The 20621-nt window shown below is 42.5% G+C and overlaps 1 protein-coding gene across 1 annotated transcript in view; it reads right to left on the bottom strand.

The window, feature by feature from the left end:
- TNNI3K (TNNI3 interacting kinase) overlaps positions 1–20621 on the bottom strand; it is a 322872-nt gene that overhangs the window by 285966 nt on the left and 16285 nt on the right. The window contains 1 exon segment of the mRNA XM_072638208.1: positions 15547–15657. Coding sequence (XP_072494309.1) covers positions 15547–15657 — 111 coding nt within the window.

Genomic DNA, 20621 nt, shown 5'->3' with positions numbered 1-20621 from the left:
CAGGAGAGTGACTAAAAAAAAGTGCTCCCCGTGGATATTATGGAATACTACTGAGTCACAAGAAATAATGAATACAAGAAATGTGGAACTGAAAAAGACCCATCAGAACTGATGCCTACAACAGTGTAAATGAAAACCCCAAAAGAACCCAAATAATTGATGGTCACATAGCCTAACCTAGTCTTGCCAACAGAGGATCCAGCTACTTCCCCTCCCCTCACTGGAGAAGTGGAGGCTACAACAGCAACATGCTATGTATTTAGTTAGATACAGGTGTGTCAAATGTTTGTCATTATTACAAGGGTTTAGGGATGTGGGATGTACAGGGTGGCTATAGTACTGAAAAAAAACAAATGAAATGCAGAAACAAAATGTAAAATGGAAAGATTAAGGAATAGTGATTCCAAATAGTATAATGTTCATGCCTTTGAGGAGAAAATCAGTACTCCTATGTTTAAAATAAAACAAAAACCTGATGAAAGAAATAGCTTTGAGTGAGCAACGTCTTGAGTGTAGGGCCTCTCTCCTGGAATACTGGGATGATTCCATTATGAATGAACTTGAAAAACACTGATCCCATCTCCTTGACATTAGAAATGAATGCATCCTTAAATGAACGGGGAGTGTCCGGGGGGTAATGATCTGGAGAAGTTCTGGGATTCCCAAATGGGCGAAGGTGGAGGGGAGCCAGTGTGGTGATGACAGTATTGCTCTACTGCCCAGAGAGCTGACTGCCAACATCTCCACATTCTACACTGCACCATCTCAGCCTGCTCTATTAACATGCTTCCCCGCACACTGACTGAAGGACTTGTCTACAGCTGGGGAAAATTGATTTGTCCCCTGATAACTGTTGAAACTGCTACATGAAACACTGAAGAGTAATAGCTTTTTAGTGGAGTTATTTGGGGGTAAATATAAAACATTTTGTGCTTAAAGCACACATACACACACACACGCACACACACACGCATGCGCGTACCTTCAAAATGTCCTTGTTACCCATCCACACAAAATACTCTGAGTATTCTCTTACTACCTCAATCCTTTTTGGAATCTGGGGAAATTGGAAAGGAGAATGTTTACTTTTCTCTATTTGAAATTTATATCGGTGCCTAATTCCAAAGATTTTCAGCATGGATGTGTGTGGGTATCAGTGTGTGTGTGTGTGTGTGTGTGTGTGTGTGTGTGTATGTGTGTTTGTGTGTGTGTGTGTGTGTGTGTGTGTGGGTGGGTGTGTGGGTGTGTGTGTGGGTGTGTGTGTGTGTGTGTGTGTGTGTGTGTGTGTGTGTGTGTGTGTGCGTACACATTCCTCTCTACTTTCCAAAAGATCCATGATTTCCCCAGAGGGTCCTCACAGGTCAGATTGCAAACCCATCTCTACTTTCGTAAGATAAAGTATAATCAGGTCATGCTGCTGGGGCCAAACAAGACAAAACAAAAATATCCAATCTGATGGTGGCCACATATCTTTTTCCCAAACCAGGTTAGCAGCTGGTTCTCGTGTCTGTTCCCAGGCCCATCCTCTTCTAAGACTCTTGCTTTTTGGTAGAAACCATTAGAGCTGTGGGTCCCGAGAATACGAGCTTAGAATCAAACTTCATTTACACCCTAACCCTGGTGAGACAATAGAGGAAGACTTTGACTCTGGAGGGGGCAGGGGGTGTCATGTGTGTGTTTGTGTATGTGAATGTCTTTTTACATTTCCAAGTTAAGATAATTTTTTTCTATTACAGAGCCCTAAAATTACAGATTCATATTTGGAAGAGATTTTAGTGATCATGTAGCATAAATAACTCATTTTGCAGATAAAGAAACCAGGGTCCAGAGTGGTAAAGCGACACATGCAACACAATGGTCTTTTCTTGGTCCTTTGTATTGTTGGGCTGCCCTTGCAGTACCTGACACTGTTAACCTTCTTTTCCTTCCAGACACTTTCTCCTCTCTGACTTTTTGTGACATTGATCTATTTTGGCTTTCCTCCTACCAGCTTAGCCGTGCCTCTGTTTCCTTTGCTGGATCTTCATGCATTTTCCATGCCCTGACTGTGGCTATATTCTCCCTTCCCCCCAGACTTTGTCCTGTACCCTCTTCCCTTGTCTTTCTATATGTCTATACTGATCACGTTTCTGTGGATCACCAACATTCAACTCAGTGACTGGTGCATAAATGCTTGTTGACTGAAAGATTCTCATTGCCACAGATCAACCTTAGTGTCCCCAAGAGCACACTGAACATTTCCATTGGGATATTCCCAGAGGCATTATAGACTCAGCTGATCTAAAACAGAACTCATCACATTTCTTCAGATTCCCACCCTTTCCTGTTGAAGGTACCACCATTCTTCTATTCAGTTAAATTCTCAAGCTCCAGGTTATTCTTTACCTCTTCCTGTCTCACATTCTAACAGTCTGATTCTTTCTCCAGAGGACCTTATATCTGTCCCTTTTTCTCCTGCCGTACTGTTCACTCTAGTTCAGGCACTTATCACCTCTCACTAAGACTACTATTACACTAGAACACTAATGGATTTCCACATTTCAAGTCTGTCCCTTCTCCAATGCATCCTCTGCGCATCCGCAAAAAAGTGATACTCCTAAAACACAATTTGGGCTCCCTACCAGAGTGCCTGGCATGTGGAGCACTTAATATATGTATGCTTGGTAATTGATTGACTGCCCAAGGTGGCAAAAGGATCAGAGTAAGTACGTGACACCAAGTCCTCTCTGTCCAAATCACTAACTCTTTCCTACTCACTTATTTGTGAGTACATACCCACGTATTCCACGAACCTACATGGAGCACATTATGGGGTGAGGGTGGTGAGCAGCGTTGTTCAAAATCTCTTCTTTTTCTCCTACCTTCCTATTGGTTCATTACCCTGATGCATTTCCCACTACAAACACAACTTCTCTTTTCTGGTAAGTAATATTAAAGGCTATTATTTTTGGATTTTTTTTTATCTTTGCTAGCTTCAAGCCCCCTGTCAGAGGAAGGCTTGTGGCAAATTACCTCAGTGTTCGACTTATCTCTAACTCTTCTCTAGGGATATTTCCTCCTCCTTTGCATTCTAATGTTGTTTATAAAGACAAAGTATATATTTAAAACAAGTAAAAGTAACTGACTGCCCAGGAGGAAATAGTTAAGGTGTCCATGAATGAACTCAAGGGGAAAAAGTAGAGTATTACAACCTTGGACACCAATACAGATTGTCTCAATGATCTCTGTGCTAGAACTGACCAAGCACTATCTCTCCCAGAGATCTGACTCCTTTCTTTAGGACAGTTTTCTCTACCTACCTACAGCTTTCTCATACTCTCATGACTTCTTAGAGTTTTCCTTGATCTAAGGGAGTATTTTAGATTTCCATGCATTTTCTATTCATCGTGTCTCTTCAATTCTGTTTCAGGAAATCATTGATCACTTTGAAAGGTCACTAGAGGCCTGGTCTATCATCATTCAACTTTACTTCCTTTCTGTTTTAATCAAGGGACTAATTCCCATCTGGAAAGAGACCACCAGTCACGGCTGCATTTTAGAGTTAATTTAATATCTCATTGTCAGTCTCCTTTCTGTTATTAGTTCTGTGAAGGTTAACTCCCTTAATAGACATGTACTTTAAAAAATTACAATGGTAATTTCTTTGGTGTAGGAAGCTCCCAGTGAGGAACACTTCTCCATCCATGCAAATGGCATTAATTCTTCATCTTAGAATTTAACAAAGCTGGAGTAATGAGAAGCTAAGCACGTATTCCACTGATCACCTCCTGAAAGAAATCTCAAAATAAAAACTCCCAGGAATATTACAGTCAAACTCCAGAGTTCCCAGGTCAAGAAGAAGATATTGCAAGCAACCAAAAAAAACCAATTTAAGTATAATGTCAGGACAACACAAGATTTAGCAGCTTCTACATTAAAAGATCAGGGTGCTAGGAATGTGATATTCCATAAGACCAAGGAACTAGGATTACAACCTACCCAGAAAAACTGAGCATAAAAATTTAGGAAGAAAATGAATATTTAATGAAATAGAAGAGTTTCAAACATTTCTAATGAGAAGAACAGAGCTGACAAGAAAATATGACTTTCAAATACAGGACTCAAGAGAAGCATGAAAAGGTATTAAAAAGCAATAATCATCGAAGCAACTGGGTACTGGCTAAGAAACAGAATGGCGGATCAGTGGGACAGATTGTATAGTTATTATATATATTACATAGTTCCACAATAAATAGTCATAAATGACCATACTAATATAATGTTTAATATGCACAAAAATCCAAACTTTTGGGATGAGAATTCACTTTGATAAAATTTGGGGGGAAAACTGGAAAGCATTTTGGCAGAAACTAGGTATAGACCAACATCTTACAAGGCATACCAAGATAAGGTCAAAATGCATACATGATTTAGACATAAAGGGTGACATCATAAACAAATTAGGAGAGCAAGGAAAAGTTTACCTGTCACTCAGCTCTATGGAGAAGAGCTCATGCCCAAACAAGATAGAGAGAGCATTATGGGAAGTAAAATGCATAATTTTGAATATGATAGATGCAACAATGCCAATGCAGCTTAGACTAGAAGAAAAGCAGGAAACTGGGAAAATACTAACAGAAATTCTCTCTGATAAAGGTCTCATTTCTAAAATATATAGAGGACTTAAATGAGTTAAATTTATAAGAATATGAGTCACTCCCAATTGATAAATGGTCAAAGGAAATGGACAGGCAGTTTTCAGATGAAATAATCAAAGTTCTTTTTAATAAAATGAAAAATAAATGCTTTCAATTGCCATTGATTAAAGAAACACAAATTAAAATAACTCTGAGACTTCATCTCCCACCTATCAAATTAGCTAATATGACATCATAGAAGGAAAATGACAAATGCCGGAGGGGTCATGGAAAAACTGGAACACTAATGTACCATTGGTGGAGTTGTGAAGTACTCTAACCACTCTGGTGAACAATTCAAAACCATGCCCCAAAATCAGTACTGGTACTGGGTCTGTATCCCAAAGAGATCAAATAAAAAGAAACTATGTTTATAAAAACATTTATAGCACCTTTTCTTGTGATGGCAAAGACTTAGAAATTGAGAGGAGATCCATGAAATGGGAGAAATGCTGAACAAATTAAGGTATGTGATTGTTAAGAGTGATGAACAGGAGTTTCAGGATAGTTTCTGGGAAGACTTATATGGACTGATGCAAAGTGATGCGAATAGAATCAAGAGAACATTGTACACAGTACGAGCCACATCGTAACAATGATCAGTTGTGAATGACTTAGCCCCTCTCAGCAATACAGGGATCCAAGACAATTCCAAAAGACTTATGATAAAAATGATTTCCACCTCTAGAGAAATAACTAATAAAATTGGAATACAGATTAAAATATACTTTTAAAACTTTATTCTTATTAGAGTTTTTATCTTTTTTTTGCCATATGGAAATCTATTATGCATGACTGTATTGTATAATCTTAAGGAAATTGCTTGACTTCTCAAGAAGTGGGAAAAGTAGGGAATGAGGAAGAGAATTTGGAACTTAAAACTTAAAAAAATGCATGGTAAAAATTGTTTTTACATGTCACTGAGAATAAAATAAAAACAATAATTAGAACCATGTAAAAGTTAAATGGATTGTCTCAATAAGTGGTGGCTCTCAAAATATGTGGAGCAACACTTTTTGTGGTAGAAAAAAACCCTGCAAACAAAGTATACGCCACTCAGATGGGGTATGGTTTCACACATTGGGGCCTATGAATAAAATAAAAAAAAAATTACTGTGTCACGAGAAACAAAGAGTATTCAGAATTCTTAGAGATATGGGGAAACTGATCTGGACTAATGCAAAGTGGCAGAAACAGTAAAACAATATACATCATGATAAACAAACAAAATTGGACAAAAATGAGCAGAACCAGGACCAAATGAACCTGAGCACTGTGATACAACCTCTCTTAGTCCCAAAGCAGAATTTAGAACACAGGATCTTCCGTCTTTCTTTGTAGAGGTGGCAGACTACCGAAATGGTCTACCGAATACACTGGCAGACATAACTAAGAAATGAACAGTTTCACTCACCTCTTCTTTTCTATTTTAAAAATGTTTGTTGCAAAGGATGGCTTACTGAACAGGAAGGGAGAATATAATTAGAAATAAAGGCATTATAAGACAAAAGATAGAGCAATAAAATGAGACTTTTTTAATAAAGAGCTGTTGGGTTCTAGCATTGGAGTGTTCCGCTGAATGCATGTCCCAGGCCACCTGTAGCATATTTTAAAAAGTGGATGCTTTCGCATGGGTCGCTTGGATGCAGTGGTATCTGAGGTCACCTCCAGCTCTGAGATTCTGTGATTTTATTCATGTGTACTATATTTGAGTGGAGGATGAACAAATGCTCACTTTATTAAATAATTCATGAAAATGTGTTTTTTTCAGCAACAACAATTATTAGTTTGACAAATTCAACCAGCATATATTAAGTCTCTACTCATGTCAGACAATACGCTGGGCTCTAGGAATGCAAAGACAAAGGTGAAGCCATCTCCGACCTTGAGGAGCTTCCATTCTGCTAGGGGAAAGATGGTGTACACATAGAAGTAAATGTAGCATGTCCCCAAAGTCATGGTGCTGTTTTAAACTATCAGGGCTGACAAAGCAGTGAGCCACCCTTTGTAACAAAGAATTTTACAAAGAAAAAACAAATAGTCATGTGAAATCAACCAATTTCTCAGTTACATCTGCCAGTATATTCAGTGTGCCCCATCAGCCGACCCCATCTCTGCAAAGATGGGAGGAAGATCATTTTTTCTAAACTCTGCTCTGGAACTAAGATTGGTTATAACACACTGGTCAGGTTCATTTGGTCCTGGTTCTTCTTAAGCTTCGGTATCTTAAAATGGCATTAAGACTTCTGGGATACCCTGCACTCGAGATTGAAGAAAGAGAACACACTAGCACCCAGAAGGTCAGGAAAGGCTTGCCATGGGAGGTAGTTGATGAGCAGAACCCTGAAGAAAGCTGCCAATACTAAGGAATGACTCTAGGGCAGGAGCTTACCCCAGGAAGGGAGACAGCCTGTGCTGAGGGACACCAAGGAATGTTGGGAAACAGTAAGCAGCCAAGAGTGGCTAAAACAGAAAAGCCCCCCTGAAGGGAAATGGTGAGCACTAAGCCTGGAAAGATGGGCTGGAACCAAATAAATCAAAGTTGGAAGAGTTTGTATTTGTAACCCTAAGCAAAGAGGAAGCCACTGAGAATTCTGAGCAGTGGGATGACATGGTCTGATTCATCTTTTAGGAAAAGTCACATTGACAGCTGTGTGGATGAAGGACTGGACAGAGGAGAGGCTAGAAGCAGGAAGGCCAAGGGTGATGCTACTGAAATAGTCAGAGAGAGAAGCTACAAGAGGCTACATTAGAGTATTGGTTGATGCAAGAGTTACTGTAGAGGTAGACTTGGCAAGGCCTAGATGCTGACTGGATGGAGAGGCAAAGGGCAACATCAACTCAGAGGTCACTAGGAGGCTGTGACTTTGTGTGACTGGGAAACATGGAAGTAACTGTCATCAGAGATGGATTAGCTTAGAGGAGCAATCAGCCTAAGGGGAATTATTCTGAGTTTCATTTTGGACATATATTCTCAGATTTAGAGAAGGCAGAGGAACCTTAGATCTCGTGTATTTCAAATACTTTTTTTTACAGATGAGGAAACTGAGGTCCAAAGACAGAGTTACTTTTTTAGTTAAAAAAAAAAAAAAGAATCGGGATTGGAGAACAGATCCCCAGATTCCAAAGCCAGTGCCATTCCCATCATTCCAAATGGTGAGTGAGGTCAAAAGAATGTCTAGGTGGAGGTGTGCAGCAGGCAGAGAAGGTAGGGAAAGGATTCAGCTAAGAATGATTGTACAACTCCTTTTCTACCCTTAGACAATAAGGCTTTTCCAACAAAGCTTCAATTACCAAGAATATGATGGAAAGTTTTAGAGAAGAGAGGAAAATGTCTCCATTCCTATGTTCAGGAAAAAGATTACTACCGAATTTACCTTATTCCTGAATGAAAATCTGGTCAAGTAGCTCCAAAACAAAAAATGGCCCAGTCATGGCATGGGTAGCCACCCAGCATTTAGCACTCATAGTTCCTTTCTGGAGGGTTCTTTCCCATAACAATTTTCAACTGTCTTCCCTCACTCCACCAAAAAACAAACAAAAACCAAAATAAACCAAACCCCCCAAAAGACAAAAACAAAAATTCACCTTTATTGGTCTTAGACGTTGCCAGGAAACATTCTTTGCCAAGGAAACATTTATTTTCCCCCTTGAAAAGTCTTAACCTCACTCTATCAGTAAATGCAGGGGTGCTCAGAAGGAGGGGATCCTACCTTTGACCTCTGCAAAGAAAGCTGCTTTTTTGTTTTTGTAGCCCTCAAGGAAGAGAATTAAACTTCTTACACATTTATTGACTGTTGGTACAGAGAAGCATATAGGACTGTACATTTATGTGTATCTCTCTTTGTAAATACAGTTATACAGGCAAATATAAATATTTTGAGGCTATGGATGATGATATAGGTCTAGTGAGAAATATGGAAGAAGAAAGAGGTATAATTTTAGATACAGATGGGAGTAGTTGATATTTGATCAACTTATCAATGGAGGAAAGAAGAGAAAGAGAGAAGAGAGATGAGAGGGAAGAGGAGAGAGAAACAGAGAGAGAGTGAGAGACACAGAGAGACCGACAGGGACAGATCAGTCTGAAGCGTGTTTTTTGGGTATTGAGGACATGGCCAAAGCACGATCGCTGGGCTCTTCTAATCACGGCCAATCTGAATCTTTGTCTCCAGCTGCAGTCAGTTTGTCTAGAAATTTGCGGTGTCTTCTCCTCTGTTATTGAGGCAGACAGCTGTCTAGTCAATGTAAATTTTATTGTAAAACTATTTAATAGAATCCTCTATGATGGGAGGACAAACACACTTGAGACACTAATGGAGGAGCTGAATTTGATAACTGGAGACAAAGAGGCCTGTCAGATTGAACATTGGTTATTGTTTCTCAGAGAAAGGTGGGCAAGGAAACGAAATGCTGGCAAATGAAAAGAAGCTCCTTTTCATTTCATCTCGAAGTTCGGCCGATGCCTGCCTCCCACTAAAGGAGGAAAGGACAGTGAACAGAATAAGTGTAATTAAAAGTTGTCATTTTGTTCAGTATTAGGAGGTGGCACCAGCTTGATGTTTCCATTTTCTCTCTGTCTTTGACATCGCTTCTGCTTTAGATCCCAGTCTTAAAATACTCTGCTCTCGACTTTCAGAACATTATGCTAACCAGTGCAACAAGCATTCACAAAAGACTATGCACCAGGTACTGTGCTAAGCATGGGGGAATAAGAAGAAACAAGGGGTACAAACAACCCCACCCCAGTCCTCACAGAACTCACCATCAAATGGAGAAGCCACTAGGACGCTATTATGTACGAACAGCACACACACACATGCACACACACATGCACTCATACATGCACATACAGACATGCACATGCACACACACACACACACACACACACACATACAAGAAACTGGAGGTAAACTCTGAGGGAAGGCATTAGCCAGGAAAGTCTTCTTGGAGAAGGGAGAGTTCCACTGAGACTTAGAGAAGCCTGAATCCAGGGACAATGATGGAGAACGTTGTAGGTGGCAGGTACACCAAGGCAAATTCATGGAGCGTCTTCTGTGGAGAAGAGCGAGAAGGCCAGCATCTCAGGGATTGGAAAATGTGGAGGGAAAAAAAATGTATAAGGAGACTGGAAAGGTAGGAAGATGCCAAATTTTGAAGTGCTTTAAAAGCTAAATATGTTTATGAGTATATACAAAATATGTGGGATAAATTGTTAGCTTTGGGAGGTCATTAACAAGTGGGGGAAATCAGTGATGGCGACTTGTAGGAGGGGAGTCACCTTTGAACTAAGTCCTGCAGGCCTCTGGATACTGTAGGTGATAGAGGTGAGGGGGGTGGGATGTTCTAGGCCTCCGGGTAAGAGACAGAATAAGATGTACAAGAGAGTGAAAAGGCCAGTGGGTCTGGCCCAGAGTGTGGCAGGGAAAAGGGGCTATTTTCCTGGCTCTCCATCCCTCTAAGGACTTACAAAGTGCAATGGGATCCAATCTAATTTCAGAACTTTTGAAATGGCTACTGTCACTTGAGTGGCATTGTGTAATAGGCAAAGGGCCAGTCTCAGAGCCATGAAGACCTGGGTTCTTTCATTAGGAAGTATGGTGGTAGCCCCTGGACTGAGCCTGGAAGGGGTGTATTTTAAACCACTTAAAATGAATTGGATCCCAGAGATGAGAGAGTGTGGGAGCAAAGGTTCAATATATTATGTATTTAATGAATGAATGAATGAGTGAGTGAATGAAAGAATGAATTTGGGAAAGAAGAGATAACCATACTATACAATATAGCAGAACAACTCATTTACATGGAAAATCCTCTAAATTAAGAATATGATACTTTTGGATAGCTCTATATAAATTTTCCCTTATTACCTTATGGAATAATTCTATTAGTTCATTATGCAGAAGAGTCAAGGCCAGGGATAGGGAGCCTGTGACCACGAGGCCACATGTGGCCTTCTAGGTCCTTGGGTGTGGTCTTTTGACTGAGTCCATGTTTTACAGAATGAATCCTTTTATTAAGGGGATTTGTTCTGTGAAGTTTGGATTCAGTCAAAGGGCCATGCTTGAGGATCTAGAGAGTCATGTGTGGCCTTGAGGCTGCAGGTTCCCCACCCCTGGAGGCTAATAATTTTCTATTATATGACTTCTATTGGTTAGCTGGTCCTTTTCATTTGGCATGCTTTCATTCAATATCCTTGTGTAAGGGACCAGGGATACCAAGGCTAAAATGATACAGACCCTGTCCGTAAGAAACTTACATGAAATTTTACAGTCACAGATAAGTCAAATTTAAAATAATAGATATGGAAAGATGTAGATGTTTGTACACACACTCACATGCACACACACATATATAAATACAGTTAATACACTGTAATTTGGGGGAAGGGGGAGTCCTGACAAGTAAGGAGCATTGGGAACACCTCTTGTGGGCTGTAGACATTGAGAGAGACCTTGAAGGGAACCAGTGATTCATAGAAACCAACTTCTCTGTGGAGGAGGCACATTTCAGGGCCAGGAACCTTGCTGTGCAAAGGTATGGGGCCCAAAATGGAATACACATTGGCTGGAGCATAGAATGCAGGAAGAATGCAGCAACCGACAGATCTGAAAATTGACAAAGTTTGGAAACTGATTAGCTAGAGTGGAGGGGAAAGGGAAAAGGAAGGATTCCTGTTGAATCTCTAAATGCACTAGAAAATGAGAGAAATAAGAGGCAGAATCTATGAGGAGATGGTGAGGGGGAGAAGGGGGAAAATGAGACCTCTTTGTTCTAGATAATATGTAGTTTACCAGAAAGACTCACTGAGTGGAAGGGATTTGTAATTCAAGGAATCACAGATCCTTGGATGTGAGCTCAGAAGACAGGTTCTTCTCTGTTGTTAGGGCTCTCGGCTGAAATCACCTCATTTACCAGTGGAGTCAGCTTAGCATTAACACAAATAAGAGACATTTCTTAGAGCCTCCTATTCTGACTGTTGCTCCAGGTCACACACTGGATTTGTTCTATAGCCTCTTAAAATCCCCCTCATCCGTTCTCCCCACTCTGGCATTTTCAAGTTTTAAATGCTTTGTGTTTTATCCTTGGTCCAAACGTGTTCCTTCTTTTGAAAGTGTGTTTAAATATTTAGGGAAGCCCAGTGGGAGATCCTTTTCATCACCAAGGAGCCACAGAGACTTAAATTTACGGTGAATTGTACTGGACAGATTTATTTGCTGAGGGAAAATGACATGCTGAAGGATAGAATGTGAAAATGAAACGTTATTCTTTAGATGATTCTTCGACCTTAATTACCTCAGTGTACTCTAAGACTGGTGGCAGAGGACAAGGATAAAACTCAAATTTAGTTGAGTGTGTGTAAGCTTGCTCTTCTCTGAGCATACTGGCAATGGATTGACCTGTAGGAGGAACTGTGGTACAATGGAAAGACCACGGGTCCAGGAATCAAAGGTCTTGGGTTCAAATCCTGCCTCTAAGGCTTACTTCCTGTGTGACTCTTGGCCAATTCCTTAAGCTCCTAGAGTCTCAGTTCCCTAATCAGTAAAATGAGGGCCTCTGAGATTCTTTCCATCTCTAGGTCTGCACACTTGTGCTCCTATGATAATAGACTTTGTGGATTCATAAGGTAACGAAAGAGAGTGGAAAAAGAGATTTTATTTGTTACCTTTACTGTGATTTTGACATGAAGTTCTGTCACTTTATTGCACGGACACTGGAAGGGCAAGCTTGAACTTCCACAAGCATACCCCTAACTTTGATTTGGCTGGAGTTGAAGCCTTGTTTATGTTCCCTGGGTAGGGCAGTGTGAAATCACAGGTTTTCAGAGCTGGGGGAGGGGATCCTCGGAGTACATCCCTCCAACCTATATATGATAATAAAATAACCAGGATAATAATCCTCCTTCCTATGACTGACCCCACAAGTCATCCAAAGTTGCTCAGTAACTTCCAGGAAAGGAGAGCTCCCTCTCACCCACTTTGTGACATGGAATTTGCCTCTTTGCTTCTAGTTGTTCAGCCTTGTTCCTAGAGGTGGCAGCCTCTGTCCTCTGAGGTCAAACAAGATGAGTTTTCTCCCTCTTCCCTATTGGAGTTTCCTCCCTTCAGTTCTCCAAAGGCAGCCACGACATCTCCTCTGCCGTGATCTGGTAGACCAGGCTTAGGGGCTCATGGTCTCCATCTTCTGGCCTGAGAGGCCATTGAAGGGGGCTATCAGACTTGTTCTGCTTGGCCCCAGGGGAAAGAACCAAGAAGCATGGGTGGGCAATGCCATGAGGCCCCTTTAGGCTCCCTGGCTACACCCTGACTTTGCCCTGATGGCCACCCTTGCCTGGACACTCTCCATCTTATCAAGGTCTCTTCTGAAATGTAGCACCCACAGCTATCTTCTCATTAGGGCCGAGTCCAGGGGCACTCCCACCTCCCTGCCTTGGCAACTGTAGGTGTTCTAATGGTTGATCCAAACCTTCATTGCTATAAAGTAAAGACTTGGGGAAATCACACCGAGGAAGTTCCCCAGTAATCAGCGATCCATCCACGAAGGGAGACAAGAAGGCCAGGTGAGATACACAGCGAGAGCACACGGACAGGGCGCTTCTGAATCTATTTTTATTTATGTTTGCTTGTTTTTTTGTGGTGGGGCAGTTGGGGTGGAGGGGGATTTCTGACTTCTGGGATGGACATCACTAAGCTTGTATTCCCACAGTCTCAGTTGGGGGTGGATATTCTGAAAAGTGGGTCAGAGATCTCCTACTGGAAAGGCCACTCAAGGCATTTGGATCCATTTCTTCCTTCCTCTGTGAAGCAAGGCAAAACACTTCACTCTCTTGTCCTTGGCTTTTTCATTTATTATAAATTACCAGCAGAGAACCTCTTAAAGACACAATGGTATTTACTGAATAGAGGACTGAATCTGGCACGAGGAGGACCTGAATTCCAGTCCTGAGTCTGATGCTTTCAACTAGCTGAATTCTCGTGGCCAAATCACTTCATCCCTTACAGCCTCAGCTTCCCCAGCCCTAAAGTGGTAATGACATCCATGATCACTGCCTCATAACATTGGCTCAGGTGGATCAATTTAATCCGCTTACAAAGCAGACGTGCTGGAGCGGCACACTCAGAAGTTGTACACCTAATGCTTGCTAGATTGAACTTGGGGATGTGGGGAATGTACTTTGTGAATCTTGAAGGGCTCTATTAATATTATTATATATTATTATCATTTTTCTAGTCCCGTGTCATTCTTCTACATATCTCCTAGACCATCTCCAAGCTTTGGACACAGAAGAGCAGGGACGGTAGCAATGTCCCTTCAAGCCTGTGGCCATGTTACTTTAGCTGTGCTAATCAGTGCACAGAGTTTTCTCATAGCCCATAATGTATTTAAATACATTCATATTCCCAATGGATCGACAGCTTCCGGGAGACACCGGGAAGGACTAAACTCCAAGGGAAATCACAGTATTTAGTCAATAAGCAGGAAAATAATGGCAAACATTTCAAAATCATGTGATCCTATTGGATTTAAAACAAGGAATCTTCCCCTTTTTGGAGTTCAGATCGGGTCTCAGATAGCTATATGGCCTAGCTGTGTGACCCTGGGCAAGTCATTTCAGTGCTGACTGCCTCAGTTCCCTCAGCAGTAAAGTGGGGACAATAAGAGCACCAACTTCACAAGCTGGTTGTTGGACCAAGTGAGATAATCTATGCAAAGCAGTCTGTAAACTTTAAAGTGCTGTATAAATGTTACAAGAATTATTATAGTCATCCTAATAGTATGTTTATTATAAAGGGGGCAGAAAGGTTATTTGGAGAAAAACTTTGAGATGTGCTAGGGTTGGAAGCTCAATTCCATGTGGACAGTCTCGGGCGGGTAAAGGTGGGAACTTCTAAATCTTAGAGTTCTCACGAGACCCCCCAGGAAACGGCTGGGAATCGAGGTGAACCGAGCTATCTCGTGTATTTCCGCCTCTTCCCGTGAGAAACGTGATGGATGGAGCCTCCCTGCTCTTGAGGCTGTCCCGGATTGGACACACCTGTTGTCTCCTAACAGGCTCGATATTGATATGTAAACTACGCGACAGAGGGCTTAAGTAGGTCCAGGAAAGCGCGAAAAAGCCTCTTGGGCGGAGGGCCACGTGTGAGTTTACTAGGCTCCCCATTTTCCTCTCTCTTCTCTCCCCTCCCCCTCTCTCCTCACTTATACTTCTACTTCCAATCTCTTATTGTAAGATCTTTGCCTCCTTTGGAGATCCCTCTCTCTCTCCCTCCTAAGGAAGAATCCCCTGCACTTGTAACCGAGACCCTGAAATAAAGCTCAACCCTTGTTCGACTCTGGAACGTCCTTTCTCTCATATGCGCACCCGGCGTGGCCAGCCGAAGACCTCAGGAGGTGAGGTAAGAAAGACTCGGGTAGCCCACAGGCCTCTAGGTCTGGCAGAGATGCGTGTTCATCCTTCATTGCCAAAGAAGACCATGCCATCATAGAAATGAGGACATGACTTGCCCTTGACTTTGTTTTGAGTGAGGGAGGGCTGTGCAGGGCACCAGCCTCACTTCTCCTCCACAGCCATCTGAATCTAGTGACCAGATATTCCTCAGGATGACTGGAGATGACCCAGGATGAGGCAGTTGGGGTTAAGTGACTTGCCCAACGTCACACAGCTAGTGAGTATCAAGTGTCTGAGGTGAGATTCGAACTCAGGTCCTCCTGACTCTTGCACTGGTGCTCTACCCACTGCACCGCCTAGCTTCCCCCTTGGAGGATAACTATGTTTGCAAGAAGGAAAAATATCGATAAAAACATACTAAAAAGCTGAGCAAGGCAAGACCGTTTTGCATCACTCCCCCAAGTCCAAATAGGGACCTACCTCCAAGTGTCCAGTGAGGGAGGCCACATGCAGGGCTGTCAGCACCCCATAGCCAGTCTGTTGGACATCAGCCCCACTGTGCAGGAGGGCCGTGATCAGTTCTGCATTGTCCTGAAAGGAAACACATCCTCCGTGAGATTTCTCATCTATCAGCTTCTAAAGCTGCATGTGATGTTTTATTGATTCTCTGCCTGTCACTTGGTTTAGACGACCAGAGAAAACAGAAGCGAGATTTTAGGTGTTCAGAAGTGTTAGCATGTCAAGAGGTAGAGACCATCTCTCAGGCATTCAGAGTAGAAGTTCGGGGGTCACTGGGTCTTATTTTTAATTGAGCCTCTGCCACTTCACCAGGGAAGGCACTGATACTGTTTACCTGGGATGCTGCTGTCCCAGTCTTGGCTCAGACCTGGAGGCAGGGGGGTCAACATGCAGGTCATGGCCAGCAAGAATGTTCTCTATGGAAAGGACCATTAACCTTAGGAAGAGGCCAGAATGGGACAGGCAGCAGTTTTAAGTTTGCCCATTTTTTTTAGTTCTTCGGGTGAAAGATGCCATAGGAAAACACTACATGGGCCTGTCAATTATCTAGCTCCAGAGAGAATCACTGCTACTTTGATACTATTATCAGTAATATTCTGTCACTTGTCCTTAAGGCATGGAGGGATGCTCCTCTCCATACTTAATGTCTTTCCTCCCAGCTTGGATCTTTTGCTGCAGAGAACTATTGAGTTTCTGCTCAAGGTATCAAGGCTTCTCCTAATGAAACAGCAACCAGCTCCATGTGAGCCCTAAGCTGGGCTTCCTAGCTGTAGGGAGCCCTGGAAAGGAAGTGCAGCAAGGAACAGACTGGGATCGAATGAGAAATTACACACACTGCATTTAAAATAATGTTAAGAACTCATGGTTACAATAGAATTTATGATAATGATAATAATATAATGATGAAATCCCACTTAGCGCAGTGTAGAGCCTGCTTAACTGGCATTCACACAGAACTCTAAGCCTTGCAAAATATTCTGCTTGGATCATCTCACTCAAGCCTTTCAGTGAATGTACTGTCATGACCCTTTCATAGATGAATGAACTAGGACTCAGAGACATCGAGTGACTGGCCCAAGGTCACAGAGCCAATGTCCAAGGCCACATTCAAATATATGTCTCCCTGGTTTTAAGTCTAGAGCTGTAAGAGCTCTTCCATCTTCTTTCCCCAGATCATTGACAGCTACAGAAACCTCCTGAGTCCATCACTAATTCTCAAATATCAAGTAGAGTGAACTTTCTTTCCAACTGAAGCATTGAGTGGAAAATTAAACCCAGCTCAACCAACTTCTCACCTGTCTCTGCTCAAACCAAGTCGAGAATTCAACAACTCTCCAAGCAAACAAAGCTAGAAAGGGACAGATCCAGGACTCTCCTACAAGCCTCCAAACTTCAACTGAATTCAATTCAATCAGCATATGTCATCCTCCAATTGTGACACTGAGAATGTAGACACAGGTCAGACAGCCTGTGCCCTGCAGGAACTTCTATTTGCTTGGGGATGCAGATGTCCACAGTTAATTAAATGCAAGCCACGTACAGAGTAAATAGGCCCTTATTCAAAGGACACTGAAGCTGGGGTAATCAAGGGAGAATGCCCTGAGGAGATGACTTTGGAGCCTGTAGGTGCATGAAGAGACAAAAGAGAGAAAAGAGAGCTTGCAGCCCTGGGCACCTGGCAATGGGAGACGGACTGTCCCACACAGAGACCAGCCACCAGTCCTGACAGGCACTAATTATACCTCATAGGAAAGAATGGGTGGTCAGACTGGAAAGAGAAAGGAGATTGATGAGAAAGGGCTTTACATCCCAAACAGCTGGATTTATATTGTATTCGAGGCATAAAACAGGGAGTAGTCCAAGTCCCTTGGGGAAGGGAGGCCTGCCCTGAACTCTTTTCTAGGTTAACATTCAGTTTTGTCCATTTAGCCATTAAAGGCCTTCACATCCTGGACCCAACCTAAGCTTTTCAGACCTGCCTTCCTGACTTTCATGCGCTTTGCTGACCAGCAAAACTGCCTTACTTGTTGACCTCTTTCATTTCCAATCTCCATGACTTTGCCCAGGACATGGACTCCCTACTCTCCTCCTGTTCTTTGGATCCCTTCCTTCAGATCTCACCTGAAGGGATGAGGCCTTTCTGGACCCTCTGGACAAGTCCAGCTGATAGTCCCCTCCCCCTAAATCTTCTACTGACTTTTTAATATTTTTTTTGTCTTCTTATGTGTGTAGAGATGATTTCTTCAGCATCGTGGAAGTTCCTTAAGGATAAGACTGGCTTTTTGTTTGGTTTTTTCCTTTGGCACACCCAGAGCATGGCACCTAAGCACCCTGGAAAGATTCTTGATTTAGTGAGGAGTAGAAGCTGGATTCAGAAAAAATTTTGGGGCAAATATGATACATGACCTGGGTAGGCTGTGATGAGACCTGAGTAGGAAGGTTCTAGTGGTGCTAGAGAAAATGAGTAAACGATAGGATCTGAATAGATATGAACTGACCACTGTTAGGGCACTGGAAGGAGATACCAGAGGACATACAGCTGAGTATGACTCCTTGGTTGTAAAGGGGGGTATCTGGAAGAACTGAAGTGCCTTCAGCAGGAACAGAGGAGTGAGGAGAGCCAGTAGGACATGTGGAAAAGGAGATACCAAAGAGACTCCCAGCAGGCAGCTGGAGAGAAAGGGGGATGAATCCACAGATCTGGGAGGCAATTGTCAGCCTAGAGATGACAGTCAGAACCTGTGGAGACTGACGAGATCCACAACAGAATGTGTGTAGAGACAAGAGATCGTCTTTCCTAATAGACAAATTTTAAGTCCGTTACATGATAAACTCACTTCCCAGAGCAGCATTTGATAGAAAGCATAAGCATTATGCAAATCCTGAACCTAGGAAAGCTGACTACATTTATTACTGAGCACTTTACAGAGTGGCAGCTAATAACACCAGCTTTTCCTAAAGAAATGAAGTTTCTATTAAGACTTGCATTAGGAACGGTTGTCAGAAGAACAGGCAAGTTTGCCATAATACAAGCTCAGAATAAATGCACTAAGCGCCCAAGGGAGAGGCCAGGGAGGCTCTGGTCAAGGCTCAGTCCCTTGATCAATGTGTTCCCCAGCTCATGGCTCCATCTCCAGGCACCTGTAGCCATCCCCGCCCATCCCTGGCTCTGCCTCCCTTGTTTTCTGCCAAATAGACCAGAATCTTATCTACATTTTGCTTGGATGCTCTTGTTTTCCTGGTGTCTCCCTCATCAGACCTTGAGCTCCTTGAGGGCAGGAACTTTTCCCTGGCACACAGTAAGCACTTAATAAGTGCTTACTGATCCCATGACTTAATCTTGAGCAAGTGACTCCTCCTCTCTCAGGCCTCAGTTTCTCTTGCTTAAAATGGGAGAAGGTGAAACCACCTGGTCTAGGGTCTGTACCTCTGTGGTTATTTCATGTTGGCAGTCTGGTGAGGCTGCTAAACCCCTCAGAAAAATTTATTTTTATAAATTCATAATTGAAGAAAATGCAAAATTTGACCTCGAGCTTACTGAAACCATAGATATGCCTCCTCTTACAGTGATCTGGTTACAAACAGTGCCCTAAGGGTCAGTAAGGGTCACTTTCCCAGGCTATCTGAAGGGCTTTGAGGCTCATTCTATAGCCCATCCTGTAACTTGGAGGGATCCTAATGCCCTTTTCCCCTTATCTTGAAATACCATACGACTTGCACCAAAAGAATTGCTTTTGTCCCCTTCTCCTGTGTTCCCTGTCCTGTCATCCATCTTCCTCATCCTGGCCCTAAATCTCTAATCCCCATTAGAAACCCTAAAAATTACATCATCATCCCACAGGCTGTGTATTTAAGTCTGGTCCTTTTCCTATATCACTACCTTTGTTTAGCTCCTTGCTAAATCTCAGGCCCTCTGCTTTTGCATCAGTAAAACTCCCAATGGCCAAAAGGAAGGTCTAAGTGAATTCTTTTATACCTGAACCAGCTCTAACAGTTCTAAACCTCAACAATGGTGGCTGGTGCTCTGGGAAACCAAGCTAGGAAGCCCTCCCAGCTTTAGGCCCAATAAGAGGAGAGGCCTTGCCCAAGACCTCATGGGCAGTACATCAGTCCAATCTAACACTATTGCCAGTCAAACCTGCCACTCCAGCCACAGGAACCTGGCAGCTGTTCTTGGAAAGTTAGTGATTCAAAGCCTTTTTTTTTCATTTTTATCCAATAATCAATGCCTTAAATTCTTGATTAATGTAATATACTAACTCGATATCTGTCTCAATTACAAAGACAAGAATCCTTAGATTCCTTTACCTGTCATTTAAGGCTTTCCAAAATACTCCATAAGACTGGCTATCAATTATCTGATCTGTTCTCCAAAGGGCCAGTGATTTTGAGAAATTTAGCCATTTTCTTCTTAAACCAAGTGTTTTTGGATGACTGCTTGCATTCCAAACTGATTAATTGAAACTTGCATACTGAAAAGGGAAGAAAAATTGTATAAATGTACAGAAAAAAGCTGCTACAGCAGTTTCCAAGAATTCTAAGAATGTCCATCCATCAGAAATGCAAAGTCATTTGGTGGTTGGCTAGGATAGCTTCTCCATCTCAGCAATACAAGTGTGGTTTTATGTGAAGGTGGGAGGTGGACCTTGTACTTGGGTGTGGTGGAGGATTAACTCCCACAGGCACTTCCTAGGCTTTACTCCCCTTCAGGGCCCATACAACTGAGACAGTCTTCCCCAATTCTCCACTTCCTCTCCAGACCTGGAGCATCTGCACTGGCTGTAATCCAATCAAGGAATGCTCTCCCTGTTCACCGCCAGCCTTCAAGACCCATCCCAGTCCTACCATTTCCACTCCTCTGCGATCACCCTCCATTGACGCTGTATGCCATTAGACCTGGGGACCTTGACATCATAAGTGCTTAATACGATGCCTGGCATAGAGAAAGCACTCCATGAACCCTGACTGATGGACTGACAGCTTCTTTGTCCCTTCCCACCCTGATTCATGCCTTCTGAGTAACAACAGTCCGTGGG

This window comes from Notamacropus eugenii, chromosome 2 (assembly GCF_028372415.1).
Source record: "Notamacropus eugenii isolate mMacEug1 chromosome 2, mMacEug1.pri_v2, whole genome shotgun sequence".
Classification (NCBI taxonomy): Eukaryota; Metazoa; Chordata; class Mammalia; order Diprotodontia; family Macropodidae; genus Notamacropus; species Notamacropus eugenii.
Note: the sequence above shows the minus strand (reverse complement) of the source record. Positions and strands in the feature narration are given on the sequence as shown.